This window comes from Ranitomeya variabilis, chromosome 1 (assembly GCF_051348905.1).
Source record: "Ranitomeya variabilis isolate aRanVar5 chromosome 1, aRanVar5.hap1, whole genome shotgun sequence".
Lineage (NCBI taxonomy): Eukaryota > Metazoa > Chordata > Amphibia > Anura > Dendrobatidae > Ranitomeya > Ranitomeya variabilis.
The window spans coordinates 586,665,684-586,690,428 of record NC_135232.1 but is presented as its reverse complement, the minus strand read 5'-3'; the positions used below and the strand labels follow the sequence as shown (position 1 = coordinate 586,690,428).

The following is a 24,745-nucleotide window of genomic DNA, read 5'->3' as shown; positions in this document are numbered from 1 at the left end:
TGTAAAGGAGGTGTGTGTAGCACATAGAGGGAGTGTGTGGGTGTGTGTCAGGGTGGACACTTCCAGGTGTCCTGGCTGGACACTGCAGAGTGGCCTGTGTGTTGGACGGTTCCACGTGGGGACAGACGTCCTGAACAACACACAGAGACCATCTTTAGGCTGGAGAGCCTACGTGCTGGACATAGCACGGTCTGTGAGCCCACAGACGAGAGAGAGCGGAGCTCTACTATGGACATTGGGGAATCACCTGTCTGACGTAAGACTGTTTACCTGTTGCAATATGGTTTATGGAGCAATAAACCCTGTGAACTTTTAAGGAAACGTGTCTCCTGAGTGTCATCCGCCGCACCTAAGCGAGTGTCCCCTAGACCTGTAGCGGGTGAAACGCTACAATTGGTGGAGAATGCGGGCAAACGTCTGGAAGCTGGTGATGTTCAGAGGAAGTTGGCTCTGAAAGCTGAACAAGATGGGTGTCTAATGACAGCTGAAGAGAAGGAGAGGTCCTTGTTCAAATGTATGATAGACGTACCTGAAGACCTGAGAGAGACCTGTTCCAGGCAGTCTATGCATGAAGACTCTAGAGTTCAAGAAGGCTGTGGGGGCATGTAAGGTGAATTGGTCCCCAGAAACTAATCAGTTGGTGATGCTGTCCACAACTGATGTCACAGCTAAGAGGGTAGCTACCCTGAGTGACATGCACCTGAGATATGTGCGTACAAAATGGATGGCTCAATCGCGGAATGAAGAAGCTGCTAGACGTCTGCAGCATGTAAGGAAAGCTCAGAGTCTTCAAGAAGATGTAATACAGGTACCCATTTCTAGGGTGAAGAAAGTCATTGGAAGGAATGGTCAAGCCATGCAAGAGATGGTGGATAAGTCTGGAGTGGTAAGGTTGAGAATACCTGGTTTCCATGAAGACCAAATACCCAGAGAAAAGGGTATGGTTCCCTTCTTCGTTGTAGGAACAGTGGAGAGTCTTAGCAAAATACGGACTCTGCTGGAGTATCGCATGGTATATCTGAAGGAAATGGAGCAGTTAAGGGTTGAAGGACGGCGCCTTACAGGACTGCGGCGGCCACTTTCGACCCAAAATGTGGACAAAGGGGTGGAAGTACCCAGCCTGAAGGAAGAGTTAGAGGCAGTGACTCCTCAGTTAGCTCAGGGCTGAGTGACTTACGTGGGAGACCCTGTAGCAGACGAGATGACAAGGGGTCGTCTTTATCAAAGGATGTGATGGAAATGGTTGGCGAATGCCGACGAAAGGGTTCAGTAACAGGCCCTGACTTTGACAGACGATTTGACTGTCAGGGGCGACAGAGAAGGTCTCTGGTCGGGTAATAGAAAGTGCCAAGCCCCACGGCTTTAGGCAGAGGGGGGGAATATGTGGCATAGCGACTGGTCATGTGATTGATGGACGGTATGTATCGCAGAGGTGGGGGGCCCTGTGATGGAAGCCTGGGTATGTTTTGCTCAAGCAGGTCTACTGCTGAGGGATTTGTTTACGTTGGGAGGCTTCCAGGTGATTGGAGAGATGGGTGGGTTCAGTCACCTACAAACCCACCCAAAGAGGCGTGTCTGAACACGTAAGATGGTTTTGTGTGTAAGGACCTGTGGTGATGTCACGCTCACCTGACTAGCCATGTGACAGGTACCTGGGTGTGGTTACACCTATGTAAAAGAGGTGTGTGTAGCACATAGAGGGAGTGTGTGGGTGTGTGTCAGGGTGGACACACTTCCAGGTGTCCTGGCTGGACACTGCAGAGTGGCCTGTGTGTTGGACGGTTCCACGTGGGGACAGATGTCCTGAACAACACACAGAGACCATCTTTAGGCTGGAGAGCCTACGTGCTGGACATAGCACGGTCTGTGAGCCCACAGACGTGAGAGAGCGGAGCTCTACTATGGACATTGGGGAATCACCTGTCTGACGTAAGACTGTTTACCTGTTGTTCCTGTTGCAATATGGTTTATGGAGCAATAAACCCTGTGAACTTTTAAGGAAACGTGTCTCCTGAGTGTCATCCGCCGCACCTAAGCGAGTGTCCCCTAGACCCGTAGCGGGTGAAACGCTACAATATATATATATATATAAATATCACCTAGGATTAGCATCTTGGTGTATGTTCTAATGAGGGGGTATACTTTACATTGGGCAATGAGCTCCGCCCTCTTTGATCCCTTCTTGGGTTAATAGTATGTTGTCGAGATATGTGTGCTTCAGCATGCGGTCCCATTACAGGAAGTGAAGCCACATAACATCTAAGTGTGGGGAGGTGCGCGCATGTGTCACTTCCGGAGGACTTGTGCTCCACAGTGCGGTCCAAAGACCGGAAGTAAGCATGAAGGCTGGATAACATGCGTGCGCATCACTTCCGGTGGATCTGCGTTTCACAATGCGGTCCAAAGACCGGAAATGAGGGTAGATGCCGGATGATATACAGGATTTGCACTCCGGGGTTCAATTAGAGACCGGAAGTGAGGACAGACGCCAAGGAACACAAGGGTGAGCAGGAAACTATTTAGGAGGGGCATTCCAATAAGGATTTTGGCTTACCAGGCTTTATAGGAAAACGAGTCTTAACCTAAACTGGTGGGACCTGATATGTGAATTGCCTGCCAATGCAGGAATTCATAAACTCCCACATTTACAATTTTTCTCTCCCCTGATGAATCTCCCAAATGGGGGAGGAAACACGTAGGGAGAATATACATGACTTGGTGGGTACAATTTTGTAACCTTACTTGGGGACTGTCCTTGTAAGGGCAGGAGAACTACAGGGGCATGACAGGGGATATTAGAATCTCTCCCATTTTCCCCTCTGGATTATAAAGCCATCTCATGGGCTCCTGCATACCTGCAACCTGGAGAAAAGGACTACAATTCTGGTGAGATCAAACCATTTATTATTGAGCACTGGTAACTTTTAGCACTTTGCCCTTTATCATTTTTGGTTTGTTTTTCTTTATTTATCCATTGTTTTTTAAAAAAATTCCCGCAATAAAAGTTATGTTTTAGTTTACTTTGTCTCTCCCGGCTAGTTTGGAGAAAAAACAGAGACAGGATCTTGGACTCTTGTTTCTACTGTGGTCTCACAGGACACTTTTCAATGGACTGTTCAGCCCACTCTCAAGCAAGGAAGCCATCGGGAAAATGTCTAAGTCTGGGTGATAGTCGAGGAGGTCGCCCAGACTTCCAGATACCCTTTTCTCCTCAGATAATGTACTGCTTCAGGGCTGGTTTTACACAAAGTAGGGTCCTGGGCAAATGTTGAAAGTGGGGCCCCAAGTGCTAACATATTGCACCATCACACAGAAACATTTTGGTTGTATTTACATGCTGTCACGACTCTGTTGTCGGGTGTCCTGGGATCAGGGGCTCCTTCCCTATCTCTAACTCTCCGGGTACCCTAGCTCACCCTGTTCTTCAGATTACTTCTGATGGTGAAGACGCCGGGGCAGCGAACATTGCCTTAACTCCTGAATACACCTTCAGTCTGTACTCTTCCCCACCCAGGGAAGAGGGGAGTAGTAGTGTACCGTAATACAACAACCAGACTAGCAAGGTAACACAAACAGGGATAAAGGAAAATACCAATCATACAAATTTACACACACTAACAACAGAGATAAACATCGGGGAGTAATAGATGAAGAAAACCATTCCTCTTCATAGTAACATAGTTATTAAGGTTGAAGGAAGACTATTAAGTTATTAAGGTTGAAGTCCATCTAGTTCAACCCATAGCCTGTTATGACCCCAATGGCGAGGGTCTCAGAGGAACGTGGAAGTCTGCAGAGTACAAAAATCCAGCTCATAGGGCAGTGGTAACTGGGTTGACCATATATCTACTCCTAACGCCAACACTAGAAGTAGCCGGGGATCATTCCTACGTTGATTCTAGATGACACGCGCCAGCCGGAGAATCTAGCTACCCCTAGTAGAGGAAAACAAAGACCTTTCTTGCCTCCAGAGAAGGGGACCCCAAAGCTGGATAGAAGCCCCCCACAAATAATGACGGTTAGGTAAGAGGAAATGACAAACACAGAAATGAACCAGGTTTAGCACAGAGAGGCCCGCTTACTGATAGCAGAATAAAGAAAGGTAACTTATATGGTCAACAAAAACCCTATCAAAATCCACACTGGAAATTCAAGAACCCCCGAACCGTCTAACGGTCCGGGGGGAGAACACCAGCCCCCCTAGAGCTTCCAGCAAAGGTCAGGATATAGATTTGGAACAAGCTGGACAAAAATACAAAACCAAAACAAATAGCAAAAAGCAAAAGGCAGACTTAGCTGATATAACTGGAACCAGGATCAGTAGACAAGAGCACAGCAGACTAGCTCTGATAACTACGTTGCCAGGCATTGAACTGAAGGTCCAGGGAGCATAAATAGCAACACCCCTAACTAACGACCCAGGTGCGGATAAAAGGAATGACAGAAAAACCAGAGTCAAAAAACTAGTAACCACTAGAGGGAGCAAAAAGCAAATTCACAACAGTACCCCCCCCTTAGTGAGGGGTCACCGAACCCTCACCACGACCACCAGGGCGATCAGGATGAGCGGCATGAAAGGCACGAACTAAATCGGCCGCATGAACATCAGAGGTGACCACCCAGGAATTATCCTCCTGACCATAGCCCTTCCACTTGACCAGGTACTGAAGCCTCCGCCTGGAGAGGCGAGAATCCAAGATCTTCTCCACCACGTACTCCAACTCGCCCTCAACCAACACCGGAGCAGGAGGCTCAGCAGAAGGAACTACAGGCACAATGTACCGCCGCAACAAGGACCTATGAAATACATTGTGAATAGCAAACGACACAGGAAGATCCAGACGAAAAGATACAGGATTAAGGATTTCCAATATCTTGTAAGGCCCAATAAAACGAGGTTTAAATTTGGGAGAGGAGACCTTCATAGGAACAAAGCGGGAAGAAAGCCATACCAAATCCCCAACGCGTAGTCGGGGACCCACACCGCGGCGGCGGTTGGCAAAGCGCTGAGCCTTCTCCTGTGACAACTTCAAGTTGTCCACCACATGATTCCAGATCTGCTGCAACCTATCCACCACAGAATCCACCCCAGGACAGTCAGAAGGCTCCACATGACCCGAAGAAAAGCGAGGATGGAAACCAGAGTTGCAGAAAAAAGGCGAAACCAAGGTGGCGGAACTAGCCCGATTATTAAGGGCAAACTCAGCCAACGGCAAGAATGTCACCCAATCGTCCTGATCAGCAGAGACAAAACACCTCAAATAAGCCTCCAAAGTCTGATTGGTTCGCTCCGTCTGTCCATTAGTCTGAGGATGGAAAGCAGACGAAAACGACAGATCAATGCCCATCCTACTACAAAAGGATCGCCAGAACCTGGAAACGAACTGGGATCCTCTGTCTGACACAATATTCTCAGGGATGCCGTGCAAACGAACCACGTTCTGGAAAAACACAGGAACCAGATCGGAAGAGGAAGGCAGCTTAGGCAAAGGAACCAAATGGACCATCTTGGAGAAGCGATCACATATCACCCAGATAACGGACATGCCCTGAGATAGCGGAAGATCAGAAATGAAATCCATGGAGATATGTGTCCAAGGTCTCTTCGGGACAGGCAAGGGCAAGAGCAAACCGCTGGCACGAGAACAGCAAGGCTTAGCTCGAGCACAAGTCCCACAGGACTGCACAAATGACCGCACATCCCTTGACAAGGAAGGCCACCAAAAGGACCTGGCCACCAGATCTCTGGTGCCAAAAATTCCCGGGTGACCTGCCAACACCGAGGAATGAACCTCGGAAATGACTCTGCTGGTCCACTTATCCGGGACAAACAGTCTGTCAGGTGGACAAGACTCAGGCCTATCAGCCTGAAATCTCTGCAACACACGTCGCAGATCCGGAGAAATAGCTGACAAGATAACTCCATCTTTAAGAATACCAACAGGATCAGCGACTCCAGGAGCATCAGACACAAAGCTCCTAGAAAGAGCATCGGCCTTCACATTCTTTGAACCTGGTAAATACGAGACAACAAAATCAAAGCGGGAGAAAAACAATGACCAGCGGGCCTGTCTCGGATTAAGGCGTTTAGCAGACTCGAGATACATCAGATTTTTGTGATCAGTCAAGACCACCACACGATGCTTAGCACCCTCGAGCCAATGACGCCACTCCTCAAATGCCCATTTCATGGCCAACAACTCCCGATTGCCCACATCATAATTTCGCTCGGCAGGCGAAAACTTCCTAGAGAAAAAGGCACAAGGTTTCATAACAGAGCAACCAGGGCCTCTCTGCGACAAAACGGCCCCTGCCCCAATCTCCGAAGCATCCACCTCAACCTGAAAGGGAAGTGAGACGTCAGGCTGGCACAAAACAGGCGCCGAAGTAAACCGGCGTTTCAACTCCTGGAAAGCCTCCACGGCAGCAGGAGCCCAGTTAGCTACATCGGAGCCCTTCTTGGTCATATCCGTCAAAGGTTTCACAATGCTAGAAAAATTAGCGATAAAACGACGGTAGAAGTTAGCGAAGCCCAAGAACTTCTGAAGACTCTTAACTGACGAGGGCTGAGTCCAATCAAGAATAGCTCGGACCTTGACTGGGTCCATCTCCACAGCAGAAGGGGAAAAAATGAACCCCAAAAAGGGAACCTTCTGTACACCAAAGAGACACTTTGAGCCCTTGACAAACAAAGAATTTTCACGCAAAATTTTAAAGACCAACCTGACCTGCTCCACATGCGAATCCCAATTATCAGAAAAAACCAAAATATCATCCAGATAAACAATCAAAAATTTATCCAGATACTTCCGGAAAATGTCATGCATAAAGGACTGAAAAACTGAAGGCGCATTGGAGAGCCCAAAAGGCATCACCAAGTACTCAAAATGACCTTCGGGCGTATTGAATGCGGTTTTCCATTCATCACCTTGCTTAATGCGCACAAGGTTGTACGCACCACGAAGGTCTATCTTGGTGAACCACTTGGCACCCTTAATCCGGGCAAACAAGTCAGACAACAGCGGTAAAGGATACTGAAATTTGACAGTGATCTTATTTAAAAGCCGATAATCAATACAAGGTCTCAAAGATCCGTCCTTTTTTGCCACAAAAAAGAATCCCGCACCAAGAGGGGAAGAAGACGGACGAATATGTCCTTTCTCCAGAGACTCCTTGATATATGAACGCATAGCGGTATGTTCAGGTACCGACAGATTAAACAGTCTTCCCTTAGGAAATTTACTGCCTGGGATCAAATCTATAGCACAGTCACAGTCCCTATGAGGAGGCAGTGCACTGGACTCAGACTCACTGAAGACATCCTGATAATCAGACAAATACTCCGGAACTTCCGAAGGCGTAGAAGAAGCAATAGACACAGGCAGGGAATCCCCATGAATACCACGACAGCCCCAACTTGAGACTGACATAGCCTTCCAGTCCAGGACTGGATTATGGGTCTGTAACCATGGCAGCCCTAAAACAACCAAATCATGCATTTTATGTAAAACCAGGAAACGTATCACCTCGCGGTGTTCAGGAGTCATGCACATGGTAACCTGTGTCCAATACTGCGGTTTATTTGCTGCCAATGGTGTAGCATCAATACCCCTAAGAGGAATAGGATTTTCTAATGGTTCAAGAGTAAAACCACAGCGCTTAGCAAATGAGAGATCCATGAGACTCAGGGCAGCACCTGAATCTACAAACGCCATGACAGGATAAGATGACAGTGAGCAAATCAAAGTTACAGACAGAATAAATTTAGGTTGCAAATTACCAACGGTGACAGGACTAACAACCTTAGCTATACGTTTAGAGCATGCTGAGATAACATGTGTAGAATCACCACAGTAGTAGCACAAGCCATTCCGGCGTCTATGAATTTTCCGCTCATTTCTAGTCAGGATTCTATCACATTGCATTAAATCAGGTGTCTGTTCAGACAACACCATGAGGGAATTTGCGGTTTTTCTATCACATTGCACCGAATTAGGTGTTTGTTCAGACAACACCATGAGGGAATTTGCGGTTTTGCGCTCCCGCAACCGCCGGTCAATTTGAATAGCCAGTGCCATAGTATCATTCAGACCTGTGGGAATGGGAAAACCCACCATAACATTCTTAATGGCTTCAGAAAGGCCATTTCTAAAATTAGCGGCCAGTGCACACTCGTTCCAATGTGTCAGCACGGACCATTTCCGAAATTTTTGGCAATACACTTCAGCCTCGTCCTGCCCCTGAGACATAGCCAGCAAGGCCTTTTCTGCCTGAATCTCAAGATTGGGTTCCTCATAAAGTAAACCGAGCGCCAGAAAAAACGCATCAAGATCAGCCAATGCCGGATCTCCTGGCGCCAGCGAAAAAGCCCAATCCTGAGGGTCGCCCCGTAAGAACGAAATAACAATTTTTACTTGCTGAGCAGAATCTCCAGATGAACAGGGTCTCAGGGACAAAAACAATTTACAATTATTCACGAAATTCCTAAACTTAAACCTGTCTCCGGAAAACAGTTCAGGAATCGGTATTTTAGGTTCTGACCTAGGATTTCTGATAACATAGTCTTGTATGCCCTGCACACGAGTAGCCAGCTGGTCCACACTTGTAATCAAGGTCTGGACATTCATGTCTGCAGCAAGCATAGCCACTCTGAGGTAAAGGGGAAGAAGAAAAAAAAAAAAAAAAAAAACTCAGAATCTTCTTTCTTATAATCCCTCTTCTGCAATGCATTAAACATTTAATGTGGGCCTGGCAAACTGTTATGACCCCAATGGCGAGGGTCTCAGAGGAACGTGGAAGTCTGCAGAGTACAAAAATCCAGCTCATAGGGCAGTGGTAACTGGGTTGACCATATATCTACTCCTAACGCCAACACTAGAAGTAGCCGGGGATCATTCCTACGTTGATTCTAGATGACACGCGCCAGCCGGAGAATCTAGCTACCCCTAGTAGAGGAAAACAAAGACCTTTCTTGCCTCCAGAGAAGGGGACCCCAAAGCTGGATAGAAGCCCCCCACAAATAATGACGGTTAGGTAAGAGGAAATGACAAACACAGAAATGAACCAGGTTTAGCACAGAGAGGCCCGCTTACTGATAGCAGAATAAAGAAAGGTAACTTATATGGTCAACAAAAACCCTATCAAAATCCACACTGGAAATTCAAGAACCCCCGAACCGTCTAACGGTCCGGGGGGAGAACACCAGCCCCCCTAGAGCTTCCAGCAAAGGTCAGGATATAGATTTGGAACAAGCTGGACAAAAATACAAAACCAAAACAAATAGCAAAAAGCAAAAGGCAGACTTAGCTGATATAACTGGAACCAGGATCAGTAGACAAGAGCACAGCAGACTAGCTCTGATAACTACGTTGCCAGGCATTGAACTGAAGGTCCAGGGAGCATAAATAGCAACACCCCTAACTAACGACCCAGGTGCGGATAAAAGGAATGACAGAAAAACCAGAGTCAAAAAACTAGTAACCACTAGAGGGAGCAAAAAGCAAATTCACAACAATAGCCTAACCTAACATGCCCTAACAGGTAATCCAGAAGAATGATTCCTATTAAATGAGCTGAACCGAGGATGAAACCTGTATGGTCCAAAGAACGGGGACTTACCAGTAGATTCAGGACAACGATTATTTAGGTAGAGGTAAGTAGATAACCCAATACTCATTTTTCTCATACACAAAACACCTAAGATAAGTCTCAAGATTCTGATGTATCCCCAAATAAGAGCAAAACACCCTCCAAAATGTGAAAATAAACTGCATCACCCGATCAGAAACAATATCGGTAGGGATCCCATGTACTTTTTCAATCTCTCTGATGAAAATTTGCACCAAGGTCTTGGTGTTAGGAAAAGAGGGTAGTACAATGAAATGTAACATATTACTGAACCTGTCCACCATAACCAAAATTACAGTACTACCTGCCGACACGCCTAGATCAGCGATAATATCAACCAATAAAGGAGTCCAAGGTCGTCTGGGAATCGGCAATAGTAGGAGAGACCCAGATGGACAAGTATGAGATGTTTTAGAATGCGCTCCCCATACCACCAAAAATGCAGAGTAAGAAGATCTGTGGTGGCTTTATTATTGGGATGTCCAGCCAAGACCAAATCAGGATGTTCACGAAAAACTCTCAGATGGAGATTCACAGATACAAACAGATTTGTGATATAGGAACCAGTTCACAATTGTGACCCCCAGGAAAATAACAAGATAAATGTTTTTGTTCCCCGGCCTATATGAAACAAAAAAGTTTGATGATGCCACACTTCAAAGACCCACTTGATTGCCAAGAGTTCTCTGTTACCAATGTTATAAGTTTTCTACGCAGATGACAGTTGCAGATGAAAAGTATGCACATGGACGCCATTTACCAGGAGATGTACCCTGTGACAATACAGCCTCCCCCCCCACTTCAGATGCGTTAACTTCTACAATAAATGGCTGAGAGACGTCAGGCTGTATGAGAATTGACGCACATGCAACACTCCTTCAAGGTATCGAATACCTTCCCGGCCGGAGTGGATGAAAAAGTTGACCCCTACCGAAAAGTTTTTGATAAACTTACTGTGACCAAATCAATTATTTCCCAGTATTGTGAAGTCTTTTCTCTCAGGAAAATAAGGAAAAGAATTCGGGTGAGTTCCTAAAGAGAATCCACTTTTGTATATATTTTAACATACAAAGGTTAAGTACATATAAAGATTAAATACATATAAAGATTAAGTACATATACTCACATCATCCATCACCAAGAGGCTTTTAACCCCTTAACCCCCGGAGCTTTTTTCGGTTTTGCGGTTTCCTTTTTTGCTCCCCTCCTTCCCGGAGCCATAACTTTTTTATTTTTCCATTAATATGGCCATGTGAGGGCTTTTTTTTTGTGGGACGAGTTGTACTTTTGAACGACACCATTGGTTTTACCATGTCGTGTACTAGAAGATGGGAAAAAAATTCCAAGTGCAGTGAAATTGCAAAAAAAGTGCAATCCCACACTGGTTTTTGTTTGGCTTTTTTGCTAGGTTCACTAAATGCTAAAACTGACCTGCCGATATGATTCTCCAGGTCATTACGAGTTCATAGACACCAAACGTGTAGTTTTTTTTTATCTAAGTGGTAAAAAAAAATTCCAAACTTTACTTAAAAAAATAAAAAAATTAAAAAACTGCCCAATTTTCAGAGACCCGTAGCGTCTCCATTTTTCATGATCTCGGGTTGGGTGAGGGCTTATTTTTTGCATGTCGAGCTGATGTTTTTAATTGGACCATTTTGGTGCAGATACGTTCTTTTGATCACCCATTATTGCATTTTAATGCAATTTCGCGGCGACCAAAAAACCGGAATTCTGGTGTTTTGAATTTTTTTCTCGCTACACCATTTAGCAATCAGGTTAATTCTTTTTTTTTTATTGATAGATCGGGTGATTCTGAACACAGCAATACCAAATATGTGTAGGTTTGATTTTTTTTTAATTATTTTATTTTGAATGGGGCGAAAGAGAGGTGATTTGAAGTTTTATTTTTTTTACTTTTTTTCATATTTTTAAAAACTTTTTTACTTTTGCCATGCTTCAATAGTCTCCATGGGAGGCTAGAAGCTGGCATAGCTTGATCGGCTCTGCTACATAGGAGCGAAGTATGTAGCTGAATTACAGAATTGCTATGAGCGCCGACCACAGGGTGGCGCTCCCAGCAATATGGCATCAACAACCATAGAGGTCTGCAGGAGACCTCTGGTTGTTATGCCGACGCACCGATGACCCCCGATCATGTGATGGGGGTCACCGATGCGTGCATTTCTGACAGCATGGCCGGAAGCGCTTGTTAAATGCCGCTGTCAGAGTTTGACAGTGGCTTTTAACTAGTTAATAGGTGCAGGCAGATCGCGATTCCACCTGCGCCTATTGCGGGCACATGTCAGCTGTTCAAAACAGCTGAATGTCCCGTCTTTGATGCGGGCTCATCGCCGGAGCCCACATCAAAGCGGGGTTTCTGCCATCGGTCGTACTATTCCGTCCAATGGCAGAAAAGGGTTAAACATCATCCGTCTGGAATATCAGAGAAACAACACCAAGACAGAGAACCCCTGGGAAATTCACAACACTGCACGGGCGTTTCTACTTATACAGGTATCATAACACTGTACACGTGTTCAGTTACCCAACTTTCTGCTTCTGTCTTAGTTGTGTTTCTCTGGCCTTATATAGTGATTTACACCATGTAACTCTAGTTTCACACTGCCCATCCAGTGGCCAGCTTTCAAGATAAGATGAAACCGAGATACCAGGCGAACCTCAAACGATGAGAAAAGCTCACATGGATTAGATAAAACCACCACAGACAGAGGTTAAATAAACCTTCATGTTTTACAATAACAAACAGAGAGAAACTTAGAACTGTTTGTGAGGTAAAGGCATTCAGACAATAAGTAAACAGTTCTCAAGATTGTGTCACTATGAGCATTGTCTGTCTGTCTGTAAATGTATGACTAGAAATGCTGCTTTGTAGTGGTCTGAATGCATTCTGCATATTTCAATATGGACTCAAAATAGCCATTTTTATATTCACACTACACGCCTTCAAATCCTCAGGACGATCCCAATCCAGTAATGTCCGGACTTTCGCCAGATCCATGTGAAAACCGGTGGATGATAAAACATGGCCTAGAAAAGGGATCTACCGAGAACATACATTTCTTTGGTTTGATAAATAATTTATTGTCTCTGAGTATCTTTAAGACCTGCCTGACATGTACCTGATGTGACTTAATGTCAGATGAATAAATTAATATGTTATCAAGATAGATCTAACTTGAGACAAATCTACCACCAGGTGAATAAAGATGCCATTTACTATGTGCTGAAAGACAGCGGGAACATTAGTCAACTCAAATGGCATCACAAGATTCTCATAGTGTCACTCAGGTGTATTGAAGGCTGCTTTCCACTCATCTCCCTCTTTAACACAAAAGAGATTATACGCCTCCCTGAGATCCAGTTTAGAAAATCATTTTGCTCCTACGATCTGATTAAAGAGGTCTGGTATGAGTGGGAGCAAATACAGATCCTGGACTGTGATGTGATTGAGTTTGTGGAAATCTAGGCAGGGGGGTAACCCCCCCCCCCCCAACCCCCCCGTCTTTCTTTTTTCTTCTTTACAAAGAAAAACCCTGCAGCTATTGGGGATGAGGATGGTCTGATATGACCCTTTGCCAAACTTTCCACAATATAGTTCTTCATGGCCTGCCTCTCTGGAGCAGAGATTTTATATCGTCTGCTCTTTTTTGCAGCTTGGCTCCAGGGACAAGATTAATGGCACAGTCATAAGGAAGATAGGGAGGAAGTTCTTGGCAACCCTGCTTTGAAAACACATCCCCAAAGTCAGACAGGTATTTAGGCACAGACTGGGTATCCACTCGATAGCTGGGTGCCCAAACAGTGTTTGTGACAATACTCGCTTCACTTTACCACCTCCCGAGTCTGCCAATCTACCACAGTGTTGTGCAGCGTGAGCCAAGGTAGTCCAATAACCACAAGAAAGGGCAGACCCTCTAGCACATAACAGTCAATACCTTCTAAGTGCAATGCCCCTACCTGTAGATGTAACCCTTGGATGACTTGAGTTATTCTCCCTTGTCTCAAGGGTGCATAGTTGATGGCTATTATGGGTATATGTCTTGACAGTGTACGTGGTTTGAGGCCATGGACCTGAACAAACCTAGCGTCGATCAAATTAAACCCGCCCCACTGTCCAGAAAGGCAAAAATAACCACCTCATTTTTTGCCCAGATGGATTTGAGCAGGTAGAAAAAATTGTGTTCGACCCATGGAGGAGATACAGTGAAGACCAAAAGGGTAACAATGTTTTGAACGTTGGAATTTCAGACTCCATTTGTCATTATCCACTTCAGCTTTGAACTTGAGACTGCCATCATTTTATAGACAATCATCTTCAGGGGTGGATTAAGGGTAGCCAGGGCCCCAGGCTGTTCAGACACTGTGGGCCCCCCCGGTCATGTGACGGGGGTCATGTGACGGGAGTCATGTTATACCCGAACCAGATTATTCCAGAAAAATGGCCGGGCCCTACTCTACTGTAACCTATTAAATATGTGTTAAAATCTGCAATACAATTTAGGTATATTTTGACCAATAATATCACATACAAGGAACAAATACCACCGCGCCATGACCAGACCACAAATTACAACCACAGTGATCGAATAATATCACATACAATGAACAAATACCACTGCACCATGTCAAGACCACATATTACCACCACTTGGTGACCAAATAGCACATTCAAGGGACAAATACCACAACACCATTTCCAGACCACATATTACCACCGCATAGTGACTGAATACTACAATACTGATCAGTAATTAAAAAAAACCAAAAAAACACAATACTATCACCATAAGTGCCAGTATTCACAGGAGATCTGTACTTAGTATGCAGTGTCTGTGTAGAGGTAATACAGAGATCACCGGTGGTATTATACACAGGAGCTCTGTATATAATGTATAGGTAATACAGTGATCACTGGTGACATTGTACACAGGACCTCTGTATATAGTATACAGTGTATAGTGTCAGTGTATAGGTAACACTGACTCACCAGTGACGTCTCTAGGTGAAGTCCTTCATCTTTCATCCAGCACAGACCACCATCACTTCTTCCAGCCAGGATTCGTTTCTGCAGGAAATAACACAGTTATCTCGAGCTCTGCTTGCAGAACACATTACTTAATTTTTCACAACTTCTACATTACACCACATGGAGAAAAAAAGGCGATATAGTGTCACTCTGCACAGTAACAGGACCGCCCCACCACCCACATTTAAAACAGTATACTCAAAAAATAAAATAAATACATCACTGCAGTAATAATATCCCTTAATTAGCCCCTATGGTAATAATATTCCCACACCCTGGCCCCGTGTGTCTCATTCCTGGCTCCAGCCATATGTTCTCCCATCCTGCACTCATGAGTATCCATTCTACCCCATGTGATCTCCCCATCCCGCCCCATCTGTCTCCATCGTATCCATCCTGCCCCATGTCTTTCATTCTGCCCCATGTCTCCAATCATGCCCCGTGTCTACATTCTGCCCATGCCTCCAGTCCTGCCCCCAGTGTGTCCAGCATATTACCCCCAGTGTGTCCAGCATATTACCCCCAGTGTGTCCAGCAATCTGCCCCAGTATGCCCAGCATATTGCCCCAGTATGTCCAGCAATCTGCCCCAGTGTGTCCAGCATTGCCCCCAGACAGTGTCTCCAGCAATCTGCCCCAGTGTCTGACTCCAGCATATTGCCCCCAGTGTGTCCAGCATTGCCCCCAGACAGTGTGTCCAGCAATCTGCCCCAGTGTGTCCAGCAATCTTCCCCAGTGTGTCCAGCATATTACCACCAGTGTGTCCAGCAATCTGCCCCAGTATGTCCAGCATTGCCCCAGTGTGTCCAGCATATTACCACCAGTGTGTCCAGCAATCTGCCCCAGTATGTCCAATTGTCCAGCATTGCCCACAGTGTCTCCAGCATTGCCCCAGTGTCTCCAGCATTGCCCCAGTGTATCCAGCATTGCCCCCAGACAGTGTTTTCAACAATCTGCCCCAGTATGTCCAGCAATCTGCCCCAGTGTCTCCAGCATTGCCCCAGTGTGTCTAGCATTGCCCCCAGTGTCTCCAGCAATCTGCCCCAGTGTCTCCAGCAATCTGCCCCAGTGTCTCCAGCATTGCCCCAGTGTCTCCAGCAATCTGCCCCAGTGTCTCCAGCATTGCCCCAGTGTCTTCAGCATTGCCCCCAGTGTGTCCAGCATTGCCCCCAGTGTCTCCAGCAATCTGCCCCAGTGTGTCCATCAATCTGCCCCAGTGTCTCCAGCATTGCCCCCAGTGTGTCCAGCATTGCCCCCAGTGTCTCCAGCAATGTGCCCCAGTGTCTCCAGCAATCTGCCCCAGTGTCTCCAGCATTGCCCCAGTGTCTCCAGCAATCTGCCCCAGTGTCTCCAGCATTGCCCCAGTGTCTCCAGCAATCTGCCCCAGTGTCTCCAGCATTGCCCCCAGTGTGTCCAGCATTGCCCCCAGTGTCTCCAGCAATCTGCCCCAGTGTGTCCAGCAATCTGCCCCAGTGTCTCCAGCATTGCCCCCAGTGTGTCCAGCATTGCCCCCAGTGTCTCCAGCAATCTGCCCCAGTGTCTCCAGCAATCTGCCCCAGTGTCTCCAGAAATCTGCCCCAGTGTCTCCAGCAATCTCCCCAGTGTCCCGCACATCAATAGGAAACCGCCGCAGCGCCGGAAGGGGCCCGGTGAGCAGATGAGACGGGGCCCGATGCGGGCCCCCTCTCTCTGCCCACCGGGTCCAGGGGCACATAAATGCCGGCGCCGGCGGGCATTCACAGTACTCGGGCGGATTATCAGAGGGTCAATCTGTGCGGTAGCCCAGGGCCCCCCCACACCACTGGGCCCTGGGCTACCGCCCATATTGACCCTCTGATAATCCGCCCCTGATCATCTTGGATATCTCATACTTAAATGTGACATGCAACTATTTAGTATATGATTAGTTATGCAGATTGTTGTCATGTCACTGCATTGTTACTGTTTTGCTCCTAAAGATATAAATTTTAATTTGTATTATTTTGTTAATCCACCTTTGGCTTACAACACGTGTCGACCAAAATTTGATCTCAAGTCTCTTCTACACTTTCCCAAAAATGGTGCATACTGGTCGACTCAATTGGGTATGTATACAGTTTTTCTTTCAATTTTACCCACAAGTGTTTGTTTAGTTTGAGGTCTGGGGACTGTGGGTGCCAATCCAGCACCTCTACTTCATTATCACTGAACCATTTATTCGCCAATCTCAACACATTTTTTGTGTCTTTCCATACCCATAGTACTTGAGTGCATGAAGTAAATAATCTTGTAGGATACTCACATATAGCTCAGCATTGAGACCACCATCAGTCTTGGTCAAGTTTCCAATGCCTTTAGCTTCCATATAGTATAATGCCCCATAGTCCTCCATATAATAACATACACTTCCCATAGTCCTCAATATAATATGATGCAACCCATAGCCCTCCATATAGTATAATGCACCCCATAGTCCTCCATACAATATAATACACTCCCTATAGTTCTCTGTCACGGTTCACGGGGAGGATACCCTTATCACCTCCACCACTCACACCAATTTGTCTTGAACCGGGGTTGTTTGATTGCCCCGGTTCCTTTCTGAAGGGGATTTATCTATATCCCACTTCCCAGTTCCGGTTTGAAACTTGCAGCTTTCTGGCGCCCCCCTTACCATCAGGTCAGACAGGGTACTGCACCTAGCATAATAAGTGGCCAGAAAGGCTACCTTACTGTGTACTGGCTAATGGGCACACTGCAGTGAGGGTGATATAACTACTTCCACTCAGGAGGGAACAATAATTATCAACGCCGCCAGTCGCTACAAAGCCTCCCAAACGCACAGGACAAATCCGCTGCCACCAGCTCCGATTTCTAAATTATTAACGGGTCCGGAGCCCACCCAAATTAGTAGCGTAATTCACTTCAGAGGACGTGACAGTTCGTTATAGAGCAAGGAGAGACAAAGCTAGTAATTGTATATATTTTACTCCAAAAAAGGTAGGCAGTGTTTACAGAAGTATAAAAAGATATTATAAAGAAGACAAGTATCGTATGTACAGTACAATTACAAATAAAATGGGATTAAAGTTGAAAAAACACTTACATTTAATTCAGATCATTTCATCTCATGGCTGACCATGTGCTCAGGGGACACATCAATATGCATTACACCCCTGTCTCGCAGCTAGACACAGGACAAAAGACCCTCAAGACTGATGTCCCACTCAGTTATCTCCCAGCCCAAAACCACGGCACTCTCCCTGTGGTGACATCACTCAGAGGCTGAATCCTCCCCTTTCTTAGAGCTAGGACAAACCATTTCTATGCCTAACTCGCTGTATGAACCTTGTATACGAACGACACCATGATCAGAGTGTTCACCACATCAGGGGGATTCTTTTAAGTGTAAACACTGCATAGATACATGACCCACTTATGGAGAAACCCGCTCCTTGCCCTCGTTGGGTTGTTGGGTTTAGCTCCTAGAGACTTCAGTGAGCTATAGATCTCTCAATTGACATCTGGAATATATAATCCTTATATCTCTAGCCCTAATTGGTGGCATTATACATAACTTTAAAAGAACAAAGAGTCCCATGCAGTTTCTGTACAAGTTTTGGCTGGTATTAGGCGGGAGGGGGTAATGAGGAGTTTAAGGACCCTGGCTTTCGCAGCACAAAGCCATATAAATTCTTCAGTGAATGTGCTGGCTGGTCGCACATTGCACTATCTTGCAGGGGGGAGGGAGTTGCCTGCAGGCAAAAAGAGGAAAAGAACTTTCTAGGCAGAGCGAAGAGGGGAAGTCAGAAAAGCCCACAGCGTGTGTCTGAAAAGCCATGGACCCTTTAGTTATATACTCAAAACATGACATATTCATATTATCGTGACATCCTACGTATAGTATAATACACTCCCCATGGTCCTCAATGTAGTATAATGCATCCCATAGTCCTTCATATTGTATAACGCACCCCCATAGTCCACCATTTAGTAGAATGCACTCCCCATAGTATAATGCACCCGATGGTCCTTGATAAAGTATAAGGCATTCCTCATAGTCCCCTACACAGCATAATGCATTCTCCATGGTCCTCCATACAGTATGATGCACCCCCATATAGTATAACGCACTCCAAATTGTCCTCAATAGATTATAAGGCAGCCTCCATATAGTACTCAAAGTATAATGCACTCCCTATAGTCCTTGATAGAGTATAATGCAGCCCCCATATAGTATAACGCAGCCCTCATAGAGTATAATTCAGCCCCCAAAGAGTATAATGCATGAGTGTCACGGTTCACACCGTGCTGCCAACAATATGTCATGGATCCCAACAATATGTCAGGGATCCCGGGGAGGATATCTTTATCGTCCCCACTACTCACACCAATTTGTCACGAACCGGGGTTGTTTGGGTGCCCCTGGTTCCTTCTGAAGGGGATTGATCTACATCCCACTTTCCAGTTCCGGTTTGGAACTTGCAGCTCTCTGGCACCCCCCTTATCCTCAGGTCAGATTAGGTACTGCACCTAGGGTAATTAGTCGCCAGACCTGCTATGTACTGGCTATTGGGCACGCTGCAGTGAGGGCGATATAACTACTCCCACTCAGGTGGGAACAATAATTATCAACGCCACCGGTCGCTGCAAAGATGCCCAATTGCACAGAACAAGGTCACTGCCACCAACTCCGATTAACGGGTCCGGAGCAAACCCAAATCAGTAGCGTAATTCACTTCAGAGGACTCAACAGCGTATAGAGCATGAAGAGACAAGCTAGTGAAATTATATATTTTACTCCATAAAAAGATAGGCAGTATCTACAAAAATATTAAAAGATATTATAAAAAAGACGAATCATGTGTATATTACAATTACAAATAAAAAGGGATTAATGGTGAAAATTTACTTATGTTTCTTTCATATCATTCAATGGTACTCCGTGTGCTGGCTGGGGGAGGGGACCTCCCCCCACTTATTCTTAGGTCAGATTGCACAGCCTGTCGTAGCTGAATCCCCTGGCAAAAGACACTGCAAGAATCCTGCTACACACAGATATCCCCTGCCCAAAGCCCAGGCACTCCCCCTGTGGTGACATCACTTAGAAGCTGAACCCTCCTCTTTACTTACAATATGAAAACCATTTTTTACCCATAAATTGCTATGTGAACCTCAAATAAGTACGACATGATGCTCATTATGTTCTCCACATCAGGGGCATTCTTGTAAGTGTAAATACGGAGCTATTACATGAACTGCTTAAGGAGAAATCCGCACTTTGCACTTGTTGCGCCTAGCTGCTCGCGCTTTCCGTGGGTGATAGGTCTACCGATGGACATCCAGAATATGTAATTCGTATATTTCCAGCCCAAATCGGTGCCGCTATATATAACTTTACTCGAGCAAAGAAACTCAGGGCTTACACCAGTTCCAACTAGTACTAGATGGGAGGAGGGAGGGGTAGTGTGCACAGAGCCTGGTATTGGCAGGGAAAGCAATAAAAAATATTTTTCACACACACACAGGCAGCCAGCAGAGAGAAAAGAGGGGGGGGTCAGAATAGCCCGCAGCGTGTGTCTTTTAAAGCTAGGCAGATTCTCAAACATGGCATATTCACATTATCGTGACAATGAGTAATAACATTAAAGATTTTGTATCCACCTGTGAAGTCTGCACAAGGGATAAAGTTTGTCATAACTGGCCAGGGAATTGGTTCCATTGCCAATTCTGGAAAGACCATGGACTCATTTGTCCATGGATTTCATCATGGATTTTCCTGTCAGATGGGAAAACTGTTATTTGATGTCACGATTCCTCCGCTCAGGGAATGATTGCTATGCTGTTCTATGGAAACTGTCCTGCTGAGCTGTCTGTGTCTTGATTGACAGCTTGGCTGTTCAATACTGTTATGGGCTTGCTGAGCTGTCGGTGCCTGTCCAATCTGTGACTGGGATGTGCGGGACTTTCTGCAGGTGTTCAGTGTTCTGGTGATTGCCCAACTGAGCTGTCTGCCCCTGTTCCCCAGACATAGTTTGTGCTTCTTGGTGAGTGTTAGCCTGATTCTGTTGCTCTGAGTTCTGATCTTCTGCTGCCTGACCCTTTCGATCATATTCTGACTATCCCTATGTCTTTTCCTTCGGCTTTTGATCCGTTATCTTTTGTCGTTGACCCTGGACTGTGACCTGACTTACTCCTTTGTTTCTTCCCTTGGTTATCTACGTACTCTCTCAGCGATAAGGAAGGTAAACAAAATAGGAGAAGATGGGGACTGTGCACACAGCCGAAACACCAAGCAACAGTCACAGAAAAATTTCCAAAACACCTCTACCAAACACCAATTCCTCCACTCCTTCACCAGGCAGTACAAGACTAACACTGGCAATCCAAATTGCCAGAGGTGAGAATATATAGGAGAGGGAAGTGGCTGATACTGCACAGCTGAGATCTTTCAAGCAAGGCTTCAGAGACTCCAAGCTGAACAGTTTAACGCCTGCACTGCTGAAAGAAACCTGCAGGAGTACATGAAATCAGACGCTGCGGTCTTCTGGCTCCTGTCGCTGCATACCTGTGACACCAACAGTCAGACTTGACAGGACATCTCAATCTTTGGAGCAAATTTTGAGGTGTTTTCTTGTGGCTCAGCAGAAGCTCTGGTCCTCATTTCTACCTCTTGCAGAGTTTGACTTTAACAGTAGGCTCAATCAATCCACTGGAACTTTGGCATTTTTCTGTAATTATGGTTTTCATCCCCATTTTGGTGAGTTTTCCAGGGGGTGGAGGTCGCTATACAGAAGCTTGGGGATGTTTGGTAGGAAGATCAAAGGAATATTGGGTTGCTCAAGTTCGCCAAAAAAGGAAGGCTTATAGAAGATGTTTGGAGGGTCCTGTTTTTAAAATGGGTAATATGGTCTGGCTGTCATCCAGAAGCATTAAACTTAAGGTACCATCGGCGAATTCATCGGTCCCTATGAAATCCTGGAAGTGGTCAATCTGGTGTCATTTAGGTTGAAGCTTCCTCTATCTCCCTGCATCAATAATGTCTTCCATAGATCCATGTTGAAGGAATTTGTACCCCCGGTGGTGTTGCCATCGTCCCCGCCTCCTCCGGTTGCTGTCAATGACAAACTAGAGCACGATGACTCCCAGTGGGTCTGAAATTCCCTTCAGTACCTGATATATTGGAAGGGATACAGACCGGAGGAGAGATACTGGGTTCCAGCCGGAGCCTCTAGCGCCAATCGATTGATCAGGGCCTTTCATGCTAGGTTTCCTAGGAAGCCTGGGGTTCCGGTAGCCCTTCTAGGACAGTGGGTACTGTCATGGTTTCATATCTGACTGTGATCTAGGGACTCTGTGAGTAACAGCTCAGCCGCTCTATAGGATTTGTGGTGGCTGGACTGTCGATTTTGTGAGTGACAGTCCAGTCATCCAATCTAATCCTGGGGCATGCTGTGCTGTCAATATTTTAACTGACAGCCATGCTGTTCAATCTGGTTTAGTCTGCAGGTGTTTAGAGTATTTAACTGGCTTGCTGTGAGCAGAAGATTGTCAGTTGTAGATTTGCTATACCTAGGTGGGTATACTTGCTCTGTGTCTGACTTCTGATCTTGGTGATGACCCAACTTTTGTGGATTATCCCTTCTGCTTTTGATGCTCTCTGACTTCAGGTATCTGACCCCAATCTTGGCCTCTGACTATTTGTTTGTTGTGCTCCCTGATTTTGATGTACCCTCCTGGCATTTGACCCCGGACTGTTACCTGACCATGCCATTGTCTCACCCCTCTGTACTACGAGCCCTCCTGGTATCTGACCCCGGACCTCCTGATTACTCTGTCTCACGGCTTGCCCATGAGAAATGACTCAGCTTCACACCAAAATCCACTAATCCATTGATTGATTGGAGGAGGTGCTATGTTTAAATTATAAAAATAAAACAGTAAAAGGTCACGTAACATTAACATACGCTGTGTTAAAAGATCCATATGAGAAATGGGAAAAAAATTGAGTGTGCTAAAATTTCCCAATGATTTTAATGTATTCATTTAATTCATTTTTCACATGATTATGAAAGGAATATTTTTCTTTTTAAAGCACCCCATTACAATGTACCATATTATTCGAAAAGGTGTTTATCCTGTGATAAATACATGATTGCTGGCGGTCTCAACCGATTCTGAGATTTGGGGTCCGTCATACAGCACATGCATGATCACTAACCCTATAGACAATTCTACTTAATTCACATAGTAGATATAGAACCCCAATTCGTGTGACTGGTATGGGTCCAAGTCGTTGACTTCCTTGTCTGGTGATGATCCTTGGATTTGCTCTAGTTAAAGTTTAACCAATCCAGAAGATAATCTGCTACAGCTACAGCTACAGCCATGACATACAAAGCCATCCACAACCTGTCTCCTCCATACATCTGTGACCTCGTCTCCCGGTACTTACCTACACGCAACCTCCGATCCTCAAAAGATCTCCGTCTCTACTCCCCTCTTATCTCCTCTTCCCACAATCGCATACAAGATTTCTCTCGTGTATCACCCCTACTCTGGAACCCTCTACCACAACACATCAGACTCTCGCCTACCATCGAAACCTTCAAAAAGAGCCTGAAGACCCACCTCTTCCGACAAGCCTACACCCTGCAGTAACCACCGATCAACCAAACCGCTGCATGACCAGCTCTATCCTCACCTACTGTATTCTCACCCATCCCTTGTAGATTGTGAGCCTTCGCGGGCAGGGTCCTCTCTCCTCCTGTACCAGTTATGACTTGTATTTTTCAAGATTATTGTACTTGTTTTTATTATGCATACCCCTCCTCACATGTAAAGCGCCATGGAATAAATGGCGCTATAACAATAAATAATAATAATAATAATAATAATACAGCTGTACATGGAATAATAGTCCTGGATCTATTACTCAACATACTCAGGAGGTTAAAAAGGAACAACAATTCTTTTGTTTGCAACTTAACCTTTTCACTGCCAAACAAGTACCCATCACTAGTCTAAAATGACTGATATCAGGGAACAATAGATTACTTTGAAAGCCAATTTGTGACGGCCCAGATCACTTACATAAGCATTCTTCATAATGTATGTTCTTCCCCATCTCTAATTACAGGAGATTACACTCTGTTTGGACGATCGTGTGCACCCAACGCTGCAACATGTGGAATTTTTGGAAGTATTACCTCGACATCACGGGCTATGCTGTCCACATCTTGCTGCACAACCGCTGGATGTATACCGGAGGAGCTTAAATGTATGTATAGCTCATTTTCATTGATTATTTACAAGGCTATGCCTCATACATACGTCAGAGCCGCCTATGCAGAGCCGTATGGCGTCATAAAGAGTTCCTGTGATGCTTCCAATGAAGAATGCCTGCATCAGACAGAACCCTTCATATGAAATCAGACCTGTAGCAGGGACTCCGTAGACCTCTATGAGCACCATATTATGGCTTTGTACAAATAAGTTCTTTAAATGGGGCTGAATTCTTCCAAAAAACAGCGTCACATCTGTCCATGGGTACCACACATGGAACAGGTGTGATGCTGTTTTTGTATAAAATTAAAAGGCAATTATTTTAACATTCCTTTTATAGCTAATGTTTTCACACATCCAAAAATATAAAGAAGACCTGCCATTTACCATAAATATGTACTGTTTTACTTGGTGTAAAAGCTGCTGTTTTCCTGAATCCGGCGATATTTTTCTTTTGCTCCTGCGCCTCTCTGTTCCTGAGATATGGCCCTCTCTTCCCTTGATTTATATATACTCATGTTAGCCAACAAGGAGTGGTCATCAACAATTGTCAGTGGGTGTGTTCTTATGGACCGCCCCCACTTAGCTAACAAGACTCGAATTGTATGCTTTGAAGAAGAGGCCATATCTCAGGAAAGGAGAGACTCGGGAAGAAAAGTAAAACATTGCCGGATTCAGGAGAAGAGGAGTGTTTACATCAGGAAAATAAATTACATGTCCATAACTAGTGACAGGTCCTCTTTGCATCACCACCAGTCTGGTAGCGGAATATGGGGTTGTTTGGCTGGGGTTTTTTTTCAGCACCTTT

General features: G+C 45.5%; 1 protein-coding gene across 1 annotated transcript in view; it reads left to right on the top strand.

Moving 5' to 3' along the window:
• LOC143769431 (phospholipase A2 inhibitor and Ly6/PLAUR domain-containing protein-like) overlaps positions 1–24,745 on the top strand; it is a 48,146-nt gene that overhangs the window by 20,165 nt on the left and 3,236 nt on the right. Inside the window, exon 3 of the mRNA XM_077257947.1 lies at positions 23,792–23,932. Within this exon, the coding sequence (XP_077114062.1) occupies positions 23,792–23,932 (141 nt within the window). The remainder of the gene's footprint in view (positions 1–23,791; positions 23,933–24,745) is intronic.